The sequence below is a fragment of the Verruconis gallopava genome (assembly GCF_000836295.1).
Source record: "Verruconis gallopava strain CBS 43764 unplaced genomic scaffold supercont1.20, whole genome shotgun sequence".
Classification (NCBI taxonomy): Eukaryota; Fungi; Ascomycota; class Dothideomycetes; order Venturiales; family Sympoventuriaceae; genus Verruconis; species Verruconis gallopava.
Window position 1 is genome coordinate 496,719 of NW_015622156.1, and position 20,681 is coordinate 517,399.

At 47.2% G+C, this 20,681-nt stretch overlaps 6 protein-coding genes across 6 annotated transcripts; 3 read left to right on the forward strand and 3 right to left on the reverse strand.

Moving 5' to 3' along the window:
* Positions 1-211: 211 nt before the first annotated feature.
* Positions 212-2,254, forward strand: PV09_06165 (uncharacterized protein). Its single transcript, XM_016359764.1, has 2 exons — positions 212-2,195; positions 2,244-2,254. The coding sequence occupies exon 1, from the start codon at positions 444-446 to the stop codon at positions 2,058-2,060; it is 1,617 nt and encodes a 538-aa protein (XP_016212600.1). The 5' UTR covers positions 212-443; the 3' UTR covers positions 2,061-2,195; positions 2,244-2,254.
* A 339-nt stretch (positions 2,255-2,593) lies between these two features.
* Positions 2,594-3,732, reverse strand: PV09_06166 (uncharacterized protein). Its single transcript, XM_016359765.1, has one exon. The coding sequence runs from the start codon at positions 3,641-3,643 to the stop codon at positions 2,708-2,710; it is 936 nt and encodes a 311-aa protein (XP_016212601.1). The 5' UTR covers positions 3,644-3,732; the 3' UTR covers positions 2,594-2,707.
* Positions 3,733-5,601: 1,869 nt separating this feature from the next.
* PV09_06167 (elongation factor 2) lies at positions 5,602-9,267 on the forward strand. The gene is made up of 6 exons (XM_016359766.1): positions 5,602-5,897; positions 6,033-6,048; positions 6,110-6,167; positions 6,267-6,922; positions 6,973-8,739; positions 8,794-9,267. The coding sequence occupies exons 1-6, from the start codon at positions 5,890-5,892 to the stop codon at positions 8,809-8,811; spliced, it is 2,523 nt and encodes an 840-aa protein (XP_016212602.1). The 5' UTR covers positions 5,602-5,889; the 3' UTR covers positions 8,812-9,267.
* A 140-nt stretch (positions 9,268-9,407) lies between these two features.
* On the reverse strand, positions 9,408-11,933 carry PV09_06168 (uncharacterized protein). Its single transcript, XM_016359767.1, has 4 exons — positions 11,320-11,933; positions 11,161-11,266; positions 10,551-11,007; positions 9,408-10,493 (listed from the first exon to the last, which is right to left on the reverse strand). Exons 1-4 carry the CDS (start codon positions 11,547-11,549, stop codon positions 9,562-9,564), a joined length of 1,725 nt encoding a protein of 574 aa, XP_016212603.1. The 5' UTR covers positions 11,550-11,933; the 3' UTR covers positions 9,408-9,561.
* Positions 11,934-12,350: 417 nt separating this feature from the next.
* PV09_06169 (protein GZF3) lies at positions 12,351-14,520 on the reverse strand. Its single transcript, XM_016359768.1, has 3 exons — positions 13,940-14,520; positions 13,764-13,848; positions 12,351-13,513 (listed from the first exon to the last, which is right to left on the reverse strand). Exons 1-3 carry the CDS (start codon positions 14,188-14,190, stop codon positions 12,692-12,694), a joined length of 1,158 nt encoding a protein of 385 aa, XP_016212604.1. The 5' UTR covers positions 14,191-14,520; the 3' UTR covers positions 12,351-12,691.
* Positions 14,521-15,796: 1,276 nt separating this feature from the next.
* On the forward strand, positions 15,797-19,719 carry PV09_06170 (acyl-CoA thioesterase II; the record flags this gene model as incomplete). Its single annotated transcript, XM_016359769.1, has 4 exons — positions 15,797-15,908; positions 15,975-16,086; positions 16,141-16,834; positions 17,989-19,719. 4 exons carry the CDS (start codon positions 15,797-15,799, stop codon positions 19,717-19,719), a joined length of 2,649 nt encoding a protein of 882 aa, XP_016212605.1.
* Between the last annotated feature and the right edge of the window lie 962 nt (positions 19,720-20,681).

A 20,681-nucleotide genomic window follows, 5' to 3' on the forward strand; every position in this document is an offset into this window, starting at 1 on the left:
AATCCTGCGCTCAGGCAAGCAGAGCACGTGCATGACGGAGTGGTGGGAAGAGCTGCGATTGTTCAGACGACCAAGCACGTCGACGTTCTGCGAGAGTAGAAGTGAGCCTCGCGCGAGAGCGTGGTCTCGGCAGAGACAGAAGCAATTTTGCCCAGGCTGGCCAAGACAAGCCAATCGCCTTATCTTGTCAATCCGCGTGCCGCCGCGTGGACCTTCACGCAATCCGCCCGTGGACGCACATCAGATCCTCTATCCAGCTTAGTATCTCTGGCTAAGCCATTCACGAAGAAATTAACCGGTGCCTTGCACGTCAACTAATGTGGTTCTTCGTCCCGTAAATCAATGATGCTGCTACCTTCCCAAACTATATATGAAGAGCGAGATGGCGGGAAGTATTTCTCAGTCACTTCGCTTAGCTATTTTCCCGGCTGCCTTGCCACAAGATGAAGTTTCCAATCACGTCCCTGGCGTTGATCTCAGTGGTCGAATGCATTCCTAGCTTCTTTGACAAACGGACGGATGAGACTACTCTTTTGACCGACCTGAGCATCATCTCCAGGCATTGGGGTCAGATCTCGCCATATGCTGATAACAATGAAACCTACTTTGGCGTCGAGGATGTCGGCCTTCCGGATGGCTGTGGAATCGAGCAAGTCCACTCGTTGCAACGACATGCACAAAGATTCCCGACATCATTCTACGACGACGGCGCCAATAATGAAAACTTTGCTCAGAAAGTTCTCAATTTCACGTCGCTGAACGCCAATTCTAGCTTTTCGGGACCTTTGGCCTTCCTGAATACGTACAAGTATCAGATGGGCGAGGGTTATCTGACAGGCATTGGTGCCGCTACAGAGTTCTCGTCTGGGGTACAATTCTGGAACACGTATGGAAGACTGCTGTACAATGCGACCAAAGGCCAAGTAACCTATAACTCCAGCTATACCAATGGCACGGCAAGACCTAAGCCCGTACTTCGAACAACTAGCCAATCTCGCATTGAGAATAGCATGCTCAATTGGGCGCTCGGTTTCTTCGGCCCAAGCTTCCAGCAAACACCAAACCCGAGCCTGGCGAACGCAACATCTCCCTATGATGTTGTCATCATTCCGGAAGGGGGAACGGAGAACAATACTCTGGCTTCCTATGATAGCTGTATTAACGAGAACAATTCTCCTATTCTCGACATGGGCGATCAGGATCTGCTTAAGTATGTGGCGTTGTACCTTCAAGATGCGACGAAGCGAGTTCAGGCCTATGCCCCGAAAGGCTTCACCTTCACTGTCAATGACACATACGCTATGCAGAGCATTTGTGCATACGAAACGGCATATATAGGTGACTCTGACTTCTGCGGCTTGTTTACCGCGGACGAGTGGGCCGGTTTCGAGCAGACCTTGGACATGGAGTACTATTACGACTATTCGTATGGAAATCCGACTGGTCGAGCACAAGGAATTGGATACTTGCAAGAACTGCTCGCACGCCTTCAGAATGAATATATCACGAGCTCTAATAGCAGTGTCAATAGCAGTTTGACCGACAATTCGGCGGACTTCCCTCTTGGCAGACCTTTCTATCTTGATGCTTCCCATGATGATATTATCGTCTCAGTGCTGACAGCCATGAGCTTGGACTATCTCAAAGATCCGCCGAATCTCTCTCAATATCCACCCAACCCTTCGCGCCACTTCATTCTCTCGCATTTGACGCCATTTGGTGCACGACTCATCACAGAGGTCATTGGCTGCAAGGATGCAAATCCAGTGGCAAAGGCGACACATAGTGCATCATATTATGTTGGACAGAACGGCTACAAGGCCTCAAGTGCACCAAATAAGTTCATTCGCATGCGTTTAAATTCTGGCATCCTTCCTCTTTCTTCTATCCGCGGAGGTGCATGCGCCGGCCGAACAGACGGTTTGTGCCCCCTTAGCAAGTTCATCGACAGCCAGAAAAATTCTACTAAGCTTGCAAACTACCAGTATGCTTGCTTTGGGAACTACACTATAACAGATGCCACGAGTGGGAAAGATTACGACGGCACTATCTTTGCATAGCTGGCTCGCAAAACAATAAGACGACGCTTCATGACCATTACTAATCTTTTATGTGCAACGAGATGTAATGTAATGCTTGTACATAGAACATAACAGATAGCGTAGCAAACGTTGGATCTAGAAGACCACTTGAATGTATGTAACTCCTGACTAATTGGTTGCATTCGTTCACCTACAACCTAGCTCAGGAACTGTCTACGTGAAGACATATTCCACTCCAATGATTTCTTTCTCACTGGATTCGGTCATGAACTTCCACAGCGAGAGCGGATTCAGATTTGTAATCATCTGCTTAGGTCGCTTCAATTCGTTCTGTGAGAATCGACATAGACTCAAGTAAAAGACATGTCATAGACTTGTCCGCTCAACTTCTGAACTTCAGGTGTTTGCTAAGAAAATCCAATGGCGTCAAAATGTCTTATGATCTTTCCAGGGATTGACTCAAAGGATCAAAGTCGACGGCCGCCTCGTTGAAGAAGAATTCAAAAAATAAATCATCTTAGCGAAATCGGGACGAGAGGTAGTGTAGACTAGCAAAAGGCCGATGATGAGGCGATCAAAACGCCAGTTTCACAACCAGCATGGACCAGATTGTTTCAAAATTAGATGTTCTTTCGTCATCCGTTACCCGTTATATCATGACAACGTTAATATCCTGTCTTTCGAACCGTAACCCTGCTACCCATGCTCGATATGCTGTCCACGCTACTAGTTTTACATTTCTCGCGCTTCGGCTCCTTTGCTTCCATCCCAACGCTCTTTCTTCTGCCCTCCTTGCCCGAGCTCTTGAGCACGAGAACTTCCCCAGTGCTGTTTGCCACTTTAGGCATTTGGAGAGCGAAGTAACCGTCTTCATCTTGGCCAGAAAACACTACACGCTCAGTGACCGATGGCGTTCGTGCTCGGGACTGTACCGGGCTCATACGCAACAGTTCCGGCGACCATGCGCCCGACCCGTGCGACCATCTCTTTTGGCCATCACTGGGGCCAAGCCAGCCTTGTATAGCGTTGTTGCTCCCGCCAACAAAGCTAGCAGTGCTACTACCGGTGCCAGAGCGTCGATGCCATCTGACCGGCTGGGCAGCAGGCAGCTCGAGGCGTTTATTCATGCCAATCCACAGCGCTTCGCGCTCTGGATCATCGTCTTCGTCTCTCCAACCTCCAATGCCTTCAAAGTCCCTGGCAGGCCCTTGTGCACCAGCTCCTAAAAGACTGGCAAGGGAGTCATTGCGATGGTGTACTCCGTAAGATACTAGCGTCCTTGCTGTATTAGGCTGATCGACACTAGCAAAGCTGGCAATGCTGTTTCTTCTGCTGCGTTGTCGGTGATGCGCGAGACTCGAGCTCGACTCTGAGAGATGCAACCGCGGCGACTTTGATGACGATACTTTAGAGGTGGAGGCGAAGAGGTAGGATCGCAGCAGTGCACCCCCTAGCTCAACGTATACAATACCTAACCTGATGGCTAAGGTCACAAAGGCAGCGAGCGTTGTGAATGCGGCGAAAAGAGCAAGAGGTATGGAAAGCAACAGAAGAATGGGCGGAAGGGCGAACGTCAGAGGAAGAGAAAGTAATGAAGGCATTGAGAATACATTGTTATCGAAAGGAGAACCGAACCCCTCTACCCAAGATAACTATCTACGGTACGAGGCGGGCGAGGCGTTGTAACGTGCCAAGGTTGAAGGTGCGGAGATGCTTTGAAATGCATGTGACGGATCTGGGGTGCACGGTGAGCCACTCTCTGACTCTACCGCTAAGTCCAACACGGTCGTTCACCACAAGTGCGTCTCAACATCGACCTATTATCATTTATAATAGGGACGGTTCATGCATTGGGGTCACAGCACTTTGCTTGATTTAAGACAACTCATCTACTAAAGTACTGTTCTCGTCACGTCAAGCATAACTGGCTCGGCTTAGACCTGATTGATGCTCCATAGACCGCAAATTTCGGATTGTTTAAGGAAAAGGCATCTTGGCAGAAGCCTTGGTATGCCGAGGAAGGTTTGTTTAGTGCATTCTCATCCGAGAATAACTGGCGCAAAGAAGTTTTGACATGAACACGCTGATCCGTTCGCAAGCAAAGTCTTGTGATTCAAGCATGCCGAAAAGGCTGGCCTAAACGAGAAGGTCGACTGCAATGTTCATATGGTGCCTGACCTTGCAAATGTAGAGCTGCTAGGTCGTGTTGAGTCAATAGATCCAGATCAATACAATCTAGGAGCTGTGCGACAGAACGAGTACATTGCATTTGGTGGTCGCCACAATTTTAACCCGTGATCAAAGATGCATGATGTGAACCAAGTGACAATTCTGAGTATTTTCTGCTCCAGGCTCTCACGGCCTTTTCATTCAACACAATGAGGAAGGTATACTCGAACATCAATGAAGAAAGGGAAGTCATTGCTAGGATTTGCCAGATTAAAGTCAAACCATAGGGTCACCGCCCTGCCAGTTGCGATGAATGCCATCCGGGAAGAGAGTGTAGCGGCGACGCTCACTTCGTTGCTATTGGAAATACGGATATGACCTTAGCATTGCTAAGCGATTATTCGTTCAGCTATTCTCAAACACGTGACGACAAGAGCAACGTGGAGTCGAAGCTGCTGCGGGTTACCTTCTTGGAACTTCTGATGCTCGAGAGCCTGCATATCTACATTAAACACGTTCGGTGTTCGGAATATGTGAGCGAGTTCCTAATAGGCTGCCAACCGAGACGTTGAGACAGGATACGTCCATGTGCGCTACGCTTGTGTTTGGTAAAAGAGGTACCACAGAGCGAGTCATGGCGAGCTCTCACCACTCGAGAAGAAAACAGATCATATTTTCACATGACAAACATCAGGCGTAAGAAGTTTGAATAGCAAATCGTTCAATCCGGTTTCCAAGGCGCCTGATGATTGCCGAAGCAAGAGCTTGATCCACGATAAGACGATTCTTTTTTTTTTTTGGTCTTTAAAGAGGTGAAAAGACCACGATATTGATTTCAAGCTTGCTGGCAACGTTCAGAGCGAAAACAACAAGTAGATATCGGCCCTGTTCTGGTCGAAAGAACACCGTCATAGTGAGGACGGGGGACAGCGAAATATGATCAGCGGATCCAGACGAGCAGATTTCTGTGATACAGTGGACGATGATTATCACGCAGTTAAGATGTCATTGACTAGAGTTTGGGCTCTCTCAACCTCGATGCGCCTCCAGCAGTCCAGTACATCCCAATGTGCGACGATCAGCAAGCATCTAACACTTGGTGCCAATGTCACTCTCAGGAACGAAAAGGCAGCGATCATGTACGCTCTCGGAGTTAGTGCTAAGGTATCGCCGAAGGGACATTCCGATTGCCCCCAAACAGACATTGGGAGACAACGCCCAGCCGTGAGTCATGCGGCAGTTTCGAAATAAGAGAGATCAAACAAGACCATGGCAAGCGTCAAAATCGTTCAAGAATGAGTCATTGTGCAGGCTCATCGCAGACGCTGTTGGGTTCAGCGCATCGAAACTCGTGATCGAACCCGACGAACTTGCCCCTCACCCAGACAAGCCACTTTCGACGTTGGTCCAAGCGCCTACGCACTTTTGCAAAAAGCTCCACTGAGCCCACGACCTTTCCACCGTCACTCCAACAACACCGCTTCCTGGGTTGATTAGGCTCACGATAGCCACTGCTCAAACCAGGACTTTCTTTCTTTGCAATTTTACCAATCGTCGCAGGCTGTGTCTATACACTCTGCGAGCCTGAATCGTACTCGAAAGTCCGTCGAGGCGGGGTACATTTGGAACAACACAAAAGTTTTTCACGTAGCATAACTTCGGCAACTAGCTTTTCAGGATGGTCAAGTAAGTCGCATAGAGTTTCCAGGTTGCAGAGATAGTAGTCTTCCGAGGTTTGTCAGCTTGAGCAAGCTCTAGGACAACCTCCCGATGCCCAAATTTTAGCACTGAAACCTTGTGCTAACAGCATTTCTTCTACAGCTTCACCGTCGAGGAGGTACGCCGTCTTCACGATTTGCGCCAAGGGTATCAGGAGCAAATGTTCACAATGAATGCAGATCCGTAGTCTCATGGACAATGCGGCTAACGTCCGCAACATGTCCGTCATTGCCCATGGTAAGTTTCGAAACCTTTATCTGCGTGTGATGTTCTTCATACGCACACATCCACACAATAGCGAACATCCGCTTTTGCTCTTACTAACGCAGAATCCAGTCGACCACGGAAAATCTACTCTCACTGACTCGCTTGTCCAGCGAGCTGGTATCATTTCCGCTGCGAAAGCCGGTGAAGCGCGTTTTACTGATACGCGCGCTGATGAACAAGAGCGCGGTGTCACCATCAAGTCAACTGCTATTTCTCTTTATGCCCAGCTCAAGGATGAGGAGGACTTAAAGGACATTCCGGTCAAGACCGAGAAAAATGATTTCCTCATCAACTTGATTGACTCGCCAGGTCACGTCGACTTCTCCTCTGAGGTCACAGCCGCTCTCCGAGTCACCGATGGCGCTCTTGTAGTCGTCGACACCGTTGAAGGAGTGTGTGTGCAGACCGAGACCGTGCTACGACAGGCCCTTGGTGAACGCATCAAGCCAGTCGTTATCATCAATAAGGTCGATCGCGCTCTGCTCGAGCTACAGCTCGAGAAAGAGGATCTGTATCAGAACTTTTCTCGTGTCATCGAGTCCGTCAATGTCGTCATCGCCACTTACTACGACAAGGCTCTTGGCGATGTTCAGGTGTACCCAGACAAGGGCACTATTGCTTTCGGATCCGGTCTTCACGGCTGGGCCTTCACAGTCCGACAGTTCGCTTCAAGATACAGCAAGAAGTTTGGTGTGGACAAGAACAAGATGATGACCCGCCTCTGGGTTTGTTTTATCGCTTCTGTTAAACACGTAGCTAAGCTAACCCTCATTAGGGAGATAACTGGTTTTCTCCTAAGACCAAGAAGTGGACCAAAACCGCTCCAGGAGACGGCACTGAGCGCTCTTTCAATCAGTTCATCCTTGATCCAATTTTCCGCATCTTCAACGCGGTCATGAACTTTAAGAAGGACGAGATACCCACTCTTCTTGAGAAGCTCGAGATCAAGCTGTCCAGCGACGAGAAAGACCTCGAGGGCAAGGCACTTCTGAAGGTTGTCATGCGCAAGTTCTTACCTGCTGCTGATGCCCTTCTGGAGATGATGATTCTCCACTTGCCATCTCCAGTTACCGCCCAGAGGTACCGCATGGAAACCTTGTACGAGGGTCCCCCAGATGATGAATCTGCCATTGGTATCCGCGACTGTGACCCCAAGGGACCACTCATGTGCTATATCTCCAAAATGGTGCCGACTTCTGATAAGGGTCGCTTCTATGCCTTTGGCCGTGTCTTCTCTGGCACTATCCGCTCCGGTCTCAAGGTCCGAATTCAGGGACCACACTACACACCTGGCAAGAAGGACGACCTGTTTATCAAGGCAGTTCAGCGTACCATCCTCATGATGGGTCGATTCATCGAACCAATCGAAGATGTACCAGCTGGTAATATTCTTGGCATTGTCGGAATCGACCAGTTCCTGCTGAAGTCCGGCACGCTCACTACTTCTGAGACTGCTCACAACATGAAGGTCATGAAGTTCTCAGTCTCCCCTGTCGTGCAGCGATCTGTTGAAGTCAAGAACGCAAATGATCTTCCTAAGCTCGTCGAAGGTCTCAAGCGTCTGTCAAAATCCGATCCCTGTGTTCTGACCTACATCAACGAATCTGGTGACCATATTGTCGCGGGTGCTGGTGAGCTGCATTTGGAAATCTGTCTCAAGGATTTAGAAGAAGATCATGCCGGCGTCCCACTGAGGTTCTCTGACCCAGTCGTCTCGTATCGCGAGTCTGTTGGCGGCGACTCATCAATGGTTGCCCTTTCCAAGTCGCCTAATAAGCACAACCGTCTATACGTCACGGCGACACCTCTTGCCGAGGAAGTTTCGAAAGACATCGAATCTGGTAAGATCGGCCCACGAGATGATTTCAAAGCACGCGCCCGTATCCTCGCGGACGAACATGGCTGGGATGTCACCGATGCTCGCAAGATCTGGTGCTTCGGGCCAGACACCACGGGTCCAAACGTTCTTGTTGACCAGACCAAGGCTGTGCAGTACCTAAACGAAATCAAGGACTCTGTCGTCTCTGGTTTCCAGTGGGCCACTCGCGAAGGTCCTATTGCTGAAGAGCCAATGCGTTCCACCCGCTTCAACATCCAGGATGTCACGCTGCACGCCGATGCAATCCATCGCGGCGGTGGACAAATCATCCCAACTGCTCGTCGTGTGCTTTATGCTGCTCTGCTGCTCGCTGAACCGTCTATTCTGGAACCAGTCTATCTTGTCGAAATTCAAGTTCCAGAACAAGCCATGGGCGGCATCTACGGTGTGCTTACCAGGAGACGTGGTCACGTCTTTGAAGAGGCTCAGCGCCCAGGTACTCCTCTGTATAACATCAAAGCATACTTGCCTGTCAATGAGTCGTTCGGTTTCGTCGCCGACTTGCGATCAAATACTGCTGGCCAGGCATTCCCACAGTCTGTGTTTGATCACTACCAGGTCCTACCAGGTAATCCAACAGATAAGACAAGCAAAGCTGGCGGCATCGTCGAAGCTATTCGCATCAAAAAGGGTCTCAAGCCGGATGTACCAGCGTACACCGAGGTAAGCCGTCATCCTCGCATACATTATTGAAGCTATAACTAATGGTACCCCTAGTACTACGACAAGCTGTAAACGTTCTACGCTCGGGACACCATCCCTGTCGCGATGAGACATAGAAGACGCTGTAGATTCCAACAAGCCTCAAAATATATCTCATCGGAGGGTGTTCAATCGCATCTGGAAATCCTTGGACGTGCCAATGAAGGGTATTGCGAAGATAAGAAATGCATGCTGGAAAGGTTTCTTTTGTAGATTTGTCTTTGGTAGAACGAAATTTTATGATTTCTATCCTGCGAAAACCTTAATGTGCACGTAGTTGGATGATATTGCACTTCTCTTTCATTAGCCGGACGTCTCCTTTCGGGGATAGCCGTGCGCAGCTTTAGAATCATAAGGCGACATTGTTGCAAGCTTTCAAGACCATATATATCACTTGCGCGAAACGTCATGTCAGTCACACTATCGAACGTACAAATCCGACGTGACAAAGCTTATTCCATAGATGCCGAGAATAAAACTCATAAAGGTGGTAAGTTCGTTCTGGCCTGGGCGAGATTCAGCCCCAAAATATTGTCTTGAGGCCATCATTGTTTCTAAAAGCTTACAAATGTGCTCGCTCCAATCACAACATCCTTGTTTCAAGTCCTATTCTACGTGTCATCATATGTTGGTTCTGGTACCAAATATCACGCTCGAAATTTATTTGTTTAGAATAACGGCTGCTGGCGTGACCATATGGAAGTTGTAGGGAAGAGATAAGCCTAAGCAGTTGGAATACCACGGCAAGGAAAAAATTTTTTCACATCTTAGTTACAGCATGTACTACCACCCCCGATCATCTCTTCTTCCGTAACGCTCGTCTCGCCCATACATTCTGCTAGGTGGTGGCGTCCGTCTTCTCTCCCTGTCTCGATCCCGTTCTCGATCCCGTTCTCGATCCCGTTCTCGATCCCGTTCTCGATCACCTCGGTCATCTCGCTCACGATCACGATCTTGATCAAACCTCGGGCCCAGATATCGTATATCTCGGAAAGTGCGAGACCTACTTGGCGCTGAAACAGCTGGGGCATCCCTCATCTCCACATCTCCATTCCTCATCTTTCCCATATGCGGAGGGCTCGCAGGGCTAGTTGAGGTGATTTCGAATTGCGCACTTCCATCATTCGGTATCCATACATCCCTTTGTTGCGTAACTTCAACTGTTTCGATATGATGGAAAGGCCTTCGGAGGAGATCTTCATCACGAGCCCGTGATGCATCAAGGACAAATCGTACGACTTCCTTAACCTGAGATGGGTCATCGGGGTTTGATGCTTCTGCAGTGGTCGGACTTGTGGGAGATGTTGGCGATTGAGTTCCGTATCCATTACTCTCACGTGTGAGAAGGAATGAAGGTGGGGGAGAAACAGGTTTTCCTATTTCGATATCACGCTCATCTACGAAGATTTTGCTATTTTCTTTGGGACTCAGTCTTTTCTTGAGAGATTCGCGTCGGTCAATGTCACGGTTCACTGGTGTTCGGGGTGTTCCTAATAATGTAGGCGTCGACTTCGCGTCTGTGTGTGCGGGTGATGTTGTTGGCGAGCTTGATGGCGGTAGTTCTTGTAAATAAGTATATCTCGAATAACCTTTTGTTTTCATTTCAGAACGCAGAGCGGTGCTCACGCGCATAAAATCATTGATGGTGTACTTCGATCCAGCCGCTGTGACAACGTGATGATTCAAGTATAGTTCAATCAGATCAAACAGTGTTTCTAAAGTAAAATCAGTCGCGAAAGTCCGAGTGACTGCTGCATCTACACAGAACATACCTAGAACTTCCTGTCGAGTAGTTCCGAGTCGAACGTATAATTCTTCGTTCGTCGCTTTGCCAATATCTTCCTCGGACTGCACAAAACGAGCAGCCAACTCAAAGCAACTCAGCGCAAGAGTTTGCCTTGTTTGTTTGAGTACCGCAAGTGTTCGGTAAATGTCCAAGACAACAGCCATAGCAATTTTAATGACCCTCCCTGTTGCATCGCGATCAACCATAACGCCTGCCAGTAATTCAGCGCAATTTCGGGCACGAAAGTCGAATGCCACAATCTCGAGCAAATATCGTTCAAGATTAATCATAAGTTTTGCTTGGTTCTCAAACATCTCATCGTCCGGTGTAAGATGCTCCTCAGGCTGAAGAGTGCTGTTTCTAAATGCACAAAGAATTTCTTTCGACTTCTTGGGTGTCTCCTCCGCTTTTGAGGCGAGCCATAACGATGCAAGGGCTACATCCTGCCGTCGAGGTCAGCCATTTCTCAAGTAAGTTCCAGGCGCCGAAGGAGATCATTCACGAGGTGTCTATTGAGTAGTGTATACAAAATACGACTAGCGGGCAAGAAATATATTGGTTCGTCTAAAGGATAGTATATCCGGGGTGCAACAAACCCTAAAGTCGTATCGGCCCGCAATCTCATCATCTACTCCCTTGGTAGCGATGTGATAGCGGTAGCGCATGAAGAATACGCAGGCTGTCCCATATGTCTTCATTGGCCTATATCAGATGAGCACAGCACATTCTAGGGAGAGGTAATTAGTGCGACTTGCATCCTTAGACATTTCCTACTGGCCTCAATGATTTGGATGCCCTGCAGGCGACCCTGAACGTCGCGTTCGTCCATCATTCCAACAGCTTCAAGGTCATGTTGAAATAAATATTGACTCGCCACCACAATCTTGCTCTTGTCTGGGGCGGGCACGTCAACAAGCGGAGGCTCATCCTCAACACCACGAATTTTGATACCTGCGTTGCGCGGTACCAAGACACCAGGACTCATATTTCGGCCCGAGTGAAAACCAACTGCAAGATTGAAGGTAGATGTTTCAACTTGCGTTCAGGGAACCTACTGCAAGCGCAGAAAGTTGAGAGGGTGACCAGAGGTGTTGCGGTTGCTTTCAAAGAGAACAATTGTCCACAGGGGCGACAGAATTACTTAAAATCGAACCGATCGACGACTTCCATGAGATGTAACGTGATACAGCTGAGTGCGATTTAAGCTCACGATGTCAACAACTGTTTGGGGAGTCAGTTGTGTTTTCTTGCGAGTCAGCTGTAGTTAGCGCAGCGAGTCGAAATTAGAGTTCGGTTTAACACGGTGAAGGTCAATTCGAAAGATGCGTCCGAACGTCGGCGGGAACTTCAAAGCAGGCCGAACCTAGGACCTTATGGTTAAGCTCATGTTCTTCCTGGGCTTTCGATCGTCCCTTTGTTCGATTTTTGATCCAGTAAAAATCACGTTTACAGCCAGCCAAGCTCGGTTAACCAATCAACGTCGAATATTGCTGGGTGACGTCCTCGGGTGTGCCTCAAATATATCGAGCTTACAATCTTGCCTTTAAGTCGTCAATAGCAAGAGCAGTAAAGAATCAGGAGGCCGGATTTCTAGCAATCGTCAGGCATCAAATGTGCGGTATTGAAGTGGAAATGTGGTCGTTTGTCGGGCGATGAAAGTAGTGTCAACAAAAACAAGACGCCGCTGTTTCGAGTTGGAGTTGTGTTTAGGCCCAGACCTGGTTGTTGACAGAAAGAAAATCTTTAAATGATTGTCTAAGATAAAAAAATTTGATGAATTCGAAAGTGAAAACATAGAGCATAATCAACTGCAGGGATTGCTCTTTTCATTTTTCTCTCATCCTTATTTCTACAGAGGCCGCAAACCAATCAATCTCTATGTAGTTCAGTTTCCAACTGGCGAATCTCCACTGGGAAAGGTTTACACAAAGCATTTAAAAATGGACACCTACGCGATGCCCTACGGAAATCGACTTATTATGTACATTGTAGGTGATTCTCCATAGTTGAAGAAAAGCAAGCCCGCATGATGTATGTGAATATATCCATGCTCGTTATAACGCCACGACTGCAGACAACGCCATTATTCGCAAAAATGTCAAACGATGCCTCCAGGAAATGCAAGACTCAGTTGTCGCTGCCACTGGCGTCATCCCGAACGAAGTCCTCGACTCGAAGTCTCTTCGATCTATGCTCACCGCCTTCGTTCTCCAACTCCTCTATCTTCCGCCTTGCCTGTTCAAGGTCCATCCTCAATTGCTCCTTCTCCTGCCTGTCAAGCTCTGCTTGCTGTTGCTTCTCAGCTAACAACGCCTCTAGCTCCGCCACTCTTCCTCTAAATAGATCGTTAATAACCTCGAGTTCTGAAACCCTAGTCTTGATCGCCGTTACGTCCTGAGGTATATCCGGTTGACCGGTAGCCGAACCAGCTTGTGCACTAGTCGCTAGCAATGATGAGGTCGAGGCAGCACCGGGAGAGTTAGCGCGGAATGTGAATTGTGATATCGATGGCGACGGGCCATAGTTCTCACTTGAGCCAGGAATCTGAATGACCTGATCAAACATATGTTGAGGGGCGATATTATGTCCGTTTAGTCCCGGCGTGCCCGATCTCGACATGGGAGAGGTCGTGGACGAGTCAGTGCTTGCAGACTGCGGTTGAAAATGCGGGCGCTGTTCGGGATTGAGATGGGATATGCCAGGATGGCTGGCGGCCAACGACACTTGCTGAATCCGAGGCTGCTGTTCTTGCGATGATACATGGCTTGTGGATCTCTTGCCTGTCGCTTTCACTCGATTCCGACTCTTGATCACATCTGTCTTCAGGCTTATCGGTCGTGGTTTGCCGTGTAACTTGAGGAAAAGACCGCAAGCATTGCAGAGGACGCTGCCGTTTTCATCACGGCGCCAGAGTGGGGTAGTCGAGGTCGAGCAATTTTGACAAACTGGCTGTAAGTTGTTAGGAAGGCTCGCGGACATGACTTGCAAGGCCACAACAAACATGTGGTGTTATCGATAAAGGGTTGTTTGGGTAGACAGCTAGAACAAACTTTGTGGAAAGACGGTTTTTCTTGGGGTTCCCTCTGTATTCCGGGACGTGTGATTGGTCGGTGTTTGCTTGAGGTAGCAGGGATAGTTCTAAGGGACAACGAGATTTTTTATGGTGAATGTGACGAGAAAAGGACCACTACACACTTACAGGAGCTGTGCCAATGCCGCCCGGAGCCGCCGAAGGCGTGGGCGTGTAGCCAAGGAAGTTCACGCCTGGCTGAGGAGCCTGCGACCTGCACAGTACGAAGGAGATCAGTACGTCTCAAGTCACGAAGCCAACGCTGTCAATGGTAAAAGCGTGATGACACGGGATGGACCACATACAACTGTCGCTCCGGAGGCGACGTGTTGGCAGCAATACTCGCCAGGGCGCTTAAGCCTGGTAGCTGTACATGCTGCCTCGCCGCCTCGTAATATCCACTACTCAAACTCCTTGTACTTGTGGTACTCAACCTAGAGCTGGGTCGCGAGATGCTCAGGCCGATAGATGGAAGTGAAGGTCGATCGTCGGACGGCGGACTTGGTCGGAGCGATGAAGTATGTATCGATGGTGTGTGGTGAATGTCAAGGCCCATTGGGCGCTGGTGAATAAGTGTCGAAGCCGTGGTGGATCAAGAGTACGAGAGACGTGTCAGTACGCCCCTCTATAGTAGGAATTAAATAATAAAGAATATGTAAAGCTGGACGTGGTTATTCGTGGCCGATAGGGACAGGAAGCCGCCTTGCTGTCAAAGCAAAAACAACACAAGAAGAGTTTACGAGTGGAGAGCACAATGTTTAGAAAAATTTATGTGCTTGTCAAACGAATGGACGGGCTTTCATAGCTTGGAGAGCCACAAAAAAGTGCGAATTACGATTAAAGAGGTGCTGAAGGTTTGTAGTTGCAAATCAGAAAATACGCGTGGAATTCTTAAAGCGTTTGACGATTCATCTGGTGCGCACGCTGGATAAGGGGCGCCAACCTTATCCGTCATCCCCGACATGCATGACTGGAAATTTGACCCTCGGTTTGCTGCATATACATCCTATTTTTACGGAGTCCGTGGTGTTGTCTGGCTTTAGCTTAAATTCAATGGCAATCTTGTCTTTACGCTCTTCAGTGCGAACAAAATCTGTCCATACGATCGTCGTTTAAACGCCTTTACGGTTCCGAACGTTCGATCCAAAGTGAAACAATCGACTCGCACAAACCAGCTAACGAGATGTAAGGCTTATCGATTATTCTGACCCTAAATCCTCCAAGGAATCACTCAAAACCTGTCTCCTAGCGGTTTAGCTTACCCCTGAGAGCTGAACAAAATGGCGTAATCTAACAACGGCAGTGGCTGTCCATGAGCAACGGTGCGGCGTTTCTTCTCAATCACAATTCGCCCACTCGCGAGATGAGGCTCGTGGTAATGTGAAAGAAGGTGCATCGTCATCAAAAGCGCGTGAAGGGTACTTATTGGTGTTTGTGCTTTTGCAGAGGTAGCAGCCAAGTGCGGATAATACAAAAAATGCGATCGTCGGCTCATTTGTCCTCAATGTGCCATTTCAAACCTCTACTTGGACGACCATATAGACTCGTCTTTGGTCTTTGCAATTTCAAAAAATGGTATCAGGCGAAAATCGGTCGCACAATTAGACTCGTAGCTCCTTATCCTGTCAAATTATTTTCCGATCAGAAATAAGCTCTCGATGGACATGCACAATGGCTTGTCTCTGCGCCGGCCGCAATGCGACCTATACATGAATCCCTTAACCTTTGCTGTCTCCTAAATTTTGTTTCTTCTTGTCGTCTTCCATTATGGAGCAGATGTAAATCTAGAACTACCTGCCTCAGTAGGATGCACCAAGAAAACGTTACTAAGTGCTGTTAACGACATAAAAGTACGTTGACAAAGGCTTAGCGTATAGTTGCAAATCGTCTCTTAGCAGGTAGTAAAAGCAGACAAGGTGAACTAGGTCTACAGTTGGATCTGATCTACCTCGGCAGAATCCACAGTAGGTTCGGCTAAATTGTAGAATACTGGCCAATATTCAAGCTAAATATTGGTCGTGAACTGCTGCGCCACATCGGCTCGCAAGTTTCTTGATGAGTAATACCTGAAAGCATAACTTGATATAAGTTAACGTTAACTTATATGATGCTAAAACCTGTCACTGTCCTCAATAAAGCATCTCTGCTTTCTACAAGAGATCATGTCAGCCACTACAATTCTAGAGCATATTGCGTTGGATAGACTTTCAGATAATGAGTTTAGATCTCAATATCTTCCGGGATGGATGGGTAATATTGGTTTGATTGCTTATGGTAAGGCAAAGCTTGTCCACGCGCTAACGGACAGCCATATTTATTGCAAGGCTAATTGTCCCATAGGAGGATGTACATTGGCGATCGGAGTCTCAGCTGCGTGCCAAACAGTTAAGGATGGCTACCATCTCTATTCTGCCAGTGGTAACTATCTAGGTCCTGCTCAGACAGATCGCAAGTATGGTCATCGATTTAATGCATCTACCGCACCATTTACTTATATTAATCATAGATATTACTGCAACGTGACCCGAATTAGAGATACGCGAACCTTCGCAACACGGTACGTCCAAGTTAGTCAGGTACTTGACGATGGCACGCGACGACATTGTTTGAGTATGTTAGCAGACTTTCAGGTGCAAGAACCAGGAACCATGCTGTCATACTCAGTGCCTCCATCAAAGAAATATCCAAGCCCGTTGGAAGGAAAAACCCTCGACGAGTATAAGGCCGAGTTGGTACAAAATAACGTTGTCTCACAAGCCGCATGTGATGCGCAAACTAAAACGTTTGCAATGATGGCTCGTACCTTTGAGAATCGCATAGTCCCAGAGAGCATGATACACCAGAAGTTGTTCGGGATGGCCAAGAACTTGACGACGATGCAAGACAGTCTTCCGCTGACGTCACGGACCACAGCAGAATGGCTACGCGCGCGAGGTGGTCCTCTGAAAACGCAGGCAGAGAATGTATCTGCGCTAGCTTTCAACATTGACAGTGCGTTGTCGTTTCTGCCTCTAGTTCACGACCATATGGCCTTGAACGACGCTGGGCCTTGCTCAAGCTTAGATTTTGCCATCCGAATATTCTCAAACTCGGTAGATTTAAACGAGTGGCATCTTAAGGAAATGAAGACATATCATGGAAGCAATGGCCGTACGTATAGTGAGGCAAGGTTGTGGGATCAGGATCTAAATTTAGTCGCTGTAATGACACAAGCAAATATCTTGCGACCAAAATCAGAAAGTAAATTATAATAAATACAGTAATAATATAATAGCCTATATATTTCATTTATAGTTTATGATTTTGATCTTAACCTATATATTACTATGATTATTGGTATCATGTAATTACTTAAATAGAGTTTTGACCCCAGTGTTACGGAGTAACATGGGAATCACGTGAAGAAACGATTATGTTGATCATTTATAATTAAGGTGATTGACTTATATGAGCGAAGGGTTGCTATTTGCCTAAAGGAAATAAATAAATTAAGAATATAGTTGTTATGAGCATATCACTAGGGACCAGTCCTATTGGTTCGTGAGCGAATGTGTTAGGAATACTTTCCTAGTACCGACTAGCTTCACTAATGTAAGCCACTTCAGAAGGGTGTAGCTTCCTAGAGCAAAGGAATAAGATATAACCAGAGCTTATTACAGAAAGAATATAATAAAATAGTTATATTTATAATTTAGAATAATATAAGCTTTAAGAGTATAGGAATATATTCAAACTAACTATTAGATAAACTAGATAGTTAAATTATAAAGAGGTGCAATACCAATAAAGACAGGATATTTATATAGACCTTATTATTATAAAGTAATATATAAATAGTCATATAAGGATGATTATAATTATTCTGCTTAATAATAAGCAGAATAAGTATATTGTTACGGCGTACTTGTCAGTACGGCCAGAGTAACATGGGTCATTGCCAAGCAATGCCAAGTGGCAGTCTCAGTCTTGGCATGTGAGACTTTCTGCACCAGTCTCAGCCTTGGCGGATGAGACTGTATGCATGAGTCTCATCGGGAGCGATTGAGACTTGGTCATGGGGAACAGAACATAGGTCTATATAAGGGGAGCTACGCTCAAGTCTACGCTCACTGTAATTCAACTGTCTAGTTTATCTAGTAGTTAGTTTGAATACATTCTCATACTCCTGAAGCTCAGACTATTCTAAGCCATAAACATAACAATCTTATTATATTCCTTCCATAACAAGCTCTTGTTATACATTGTTTCTTTGCTCTAGGAAGCTACACCCTTCCGAAGTGGCTTACATTAGTGAAGCTAGTCGGTATCGGGAAGGTATTCCTAACAAAAGTTGAATTACCACATTATTGAATAGGGCAAGGAACAATATCTTATGTCTACTGTCTCTAAGAGAAGTAGCGGGAGTCAACAACAGTCTGGTCCACCAAAGAAGAAGGTTGAGGTTACTTCGACTATCGGCGCTGCTGGGCCATCGACATACAGAACAGCGGTACCTCCACCACCTCCGCCACCACCAAGGGATCCGGAAGTCTTACCGGACGCTCAACTGATAGACGACTCTGATTCATCCGACTCGAATTCTGATTCCGGAAGCGAGAATCTCTTTGACGGCGATATGGCGCGACCGAAAGTCAATCCACCTGAACCCTTTGAGGGGGAGCGATCCAAATATGAAGCTTTTAGGTCCCAGCTTGGGGTTTACATTTATTGGAACCAGGATAAACTCGACTCTGAGGAAAAGAAAGTCATATGTGCCGTTTCCTATTTAAGGGGAAGTGCATACACTTGGATCCAGAGACGGGTTGATCAATATATCTTGAAGAAAGGAGATGTTCCGCACGATGTCAAAAGGATCTTCCAGAGTTACTCAGTATTCATGGGAGAAATGGATCAGTACTTCCAGCGAGTTAACGAGGCCTATCTGGCCGAGAAGAAATTATTGGAACTACGACAGAAGTCAGACGCAAGTTCCTATGCGGTCGAATTTGAGAAATGGGCGGCGATTCTGAAATGGAACGACGATGCACTTCGTACCAAGTTTTTCGCAGGACTTAAGCCAGAAGTTAAAGCTCAATTACGGCTTAGGGAAAAAGAAATATCTACCCTTACCGAACTTATTGAATCAGCGATTAGGGTCGATTCCATCCTATTTGAAAACAAGCTCGATAAACAGGGAAAGACGCCCAGACACCAACCTAATCACGGGAGACCACGACGCTCTACTGATTACTATGGACCACAGCCTATGGAGATAGATAAACTCCAGAAAGGCGAACAAGCCCCGAAAAAGCCCAAGAATTTCAAGAAAAACATGGGAAATTGTTTCAAGTGTGGCCAACCAGGACATTTTGCTCGAAGCTGTCCAAAGCCCAAGAAACAGTCCATCAAGACTCTAGGAACTGGTGTGCAGACACGAAAGATCGCGATGCTTAAGAGAAACTCTCATGATGCTTACCGATGGGGACCAAATCAAAATACAGGACCGCGGGACGAGACTGTGATCCAGGGGATTTTGGAACGACATCCCGATGTTCAGACGAACATGGCTCACAAATTCCATTGGGCACTACCGATTAGTCATTGCAAAATCCAGGACTGCGGATTCTGGGAGCATAGTGAAAATAAGGATCCAGGAGAACCATCATGGGAATATCCTTATGGACCACCTAAGGTTTCTTTTACGCAAGTACGACGGATACTCCAGATCGAGGGTATTAAAGGAAATGATCGCCATGTACACCATGAGCATCTTCCAGTCAATCTCTGCACAGCTTGGGGTTGTCAGTGTCCAAGACACCGTGTACCAGTGATGCAATGGGGAATTATCGATGAAAATCACCCATCAATTGATGCTGGATCATCACCGCGGGGAATCCAAAGTACGATTGGAAATCTTGACCCTGAAGAGAACGAGATGATGGAAAATGTCTACAAATGCATCATAAAACTCATCTACATGACAGATGATTCAATAAGAAGGGCTATTATATGGGTTTTGCCTAAGGACCCATATCGAATTGGATTTCAGATGAACGCAGATCCAGACTCTGAAGATCCACAGAAGTCATATCGACTAAACCTGTAAATAACAAAAGTAATGTCCAACCCGGATGAAAGTTCCGGGGAATGGGAGTCAGGCGAAGAGACGCTTGATGACGGTGGGAGCGAGCGCCCTTACTTCTCAGGAAACGAGGAGGTCGACTATTAGGGGGCGTAATAGTTGACTCTTGGAAGGAACCTCGAAGCCTCAATAAGTTAGGGGAGAGCAAGCTGATGGTAGAAGTTGAGATCGCAGGCAACTCTACCATGGCCATGATTGACTCAGGAGCTACGGCAGATTTCTTGAGCAGTCGGTATGCTAGGGAATGGGGACTACCTTTGTACAAGAAAAGGGACCCATATCCACTTATCACTGCTGACGGAACTCCGATCGCTTCAGACCAAGGCATGGTTGAATACGAGACAACCGTCGACATAACAACCTTAGGCAAAAAGGTTAGGAGGACGTTTAACGTTACTAACATCGGGGATTCGGATATCATCCTCAGATTGTCATGGCTCCAGGACGAAAGACCGCACATCGACTGGTCAACCTTAACTGTGTCTCTAGTTAAGGATCGATGTCCTGCCCGGACCAGGAAGCGCACTAGGGGGCAGACGAAAAAGCTCATGCGGCAGAGTACACAAGACGTAGAGGCGGTAGCTGTTTGTCAGCTCCAAGAGGAGCAGAAGACAGCGTTCCAAATTCCTCCGGAGTATAAGGAATTTGCGGAACTTTTTGAGAAGGAGGCTCCAGAAGAAGCCTTGCCACCGCACCAGCCGTTCGATCACGAAATAGTGCTAAAAGAGGGATCCCAACTAAAGAGGTTTGGTATCTACCCACTCAGGGCAGACCAAAGAGAAGCACTAGATAAGTACTTGGACGAAAACCTAAAACGGGGGTTTATTAAAGAGTCCAAGTCTCCCGCGAGATATCCGGTATTTTATGTACCTAAACCCGACGGCGGACTACGACTTTATGTGGATTACAGACACCTGAACAGTATC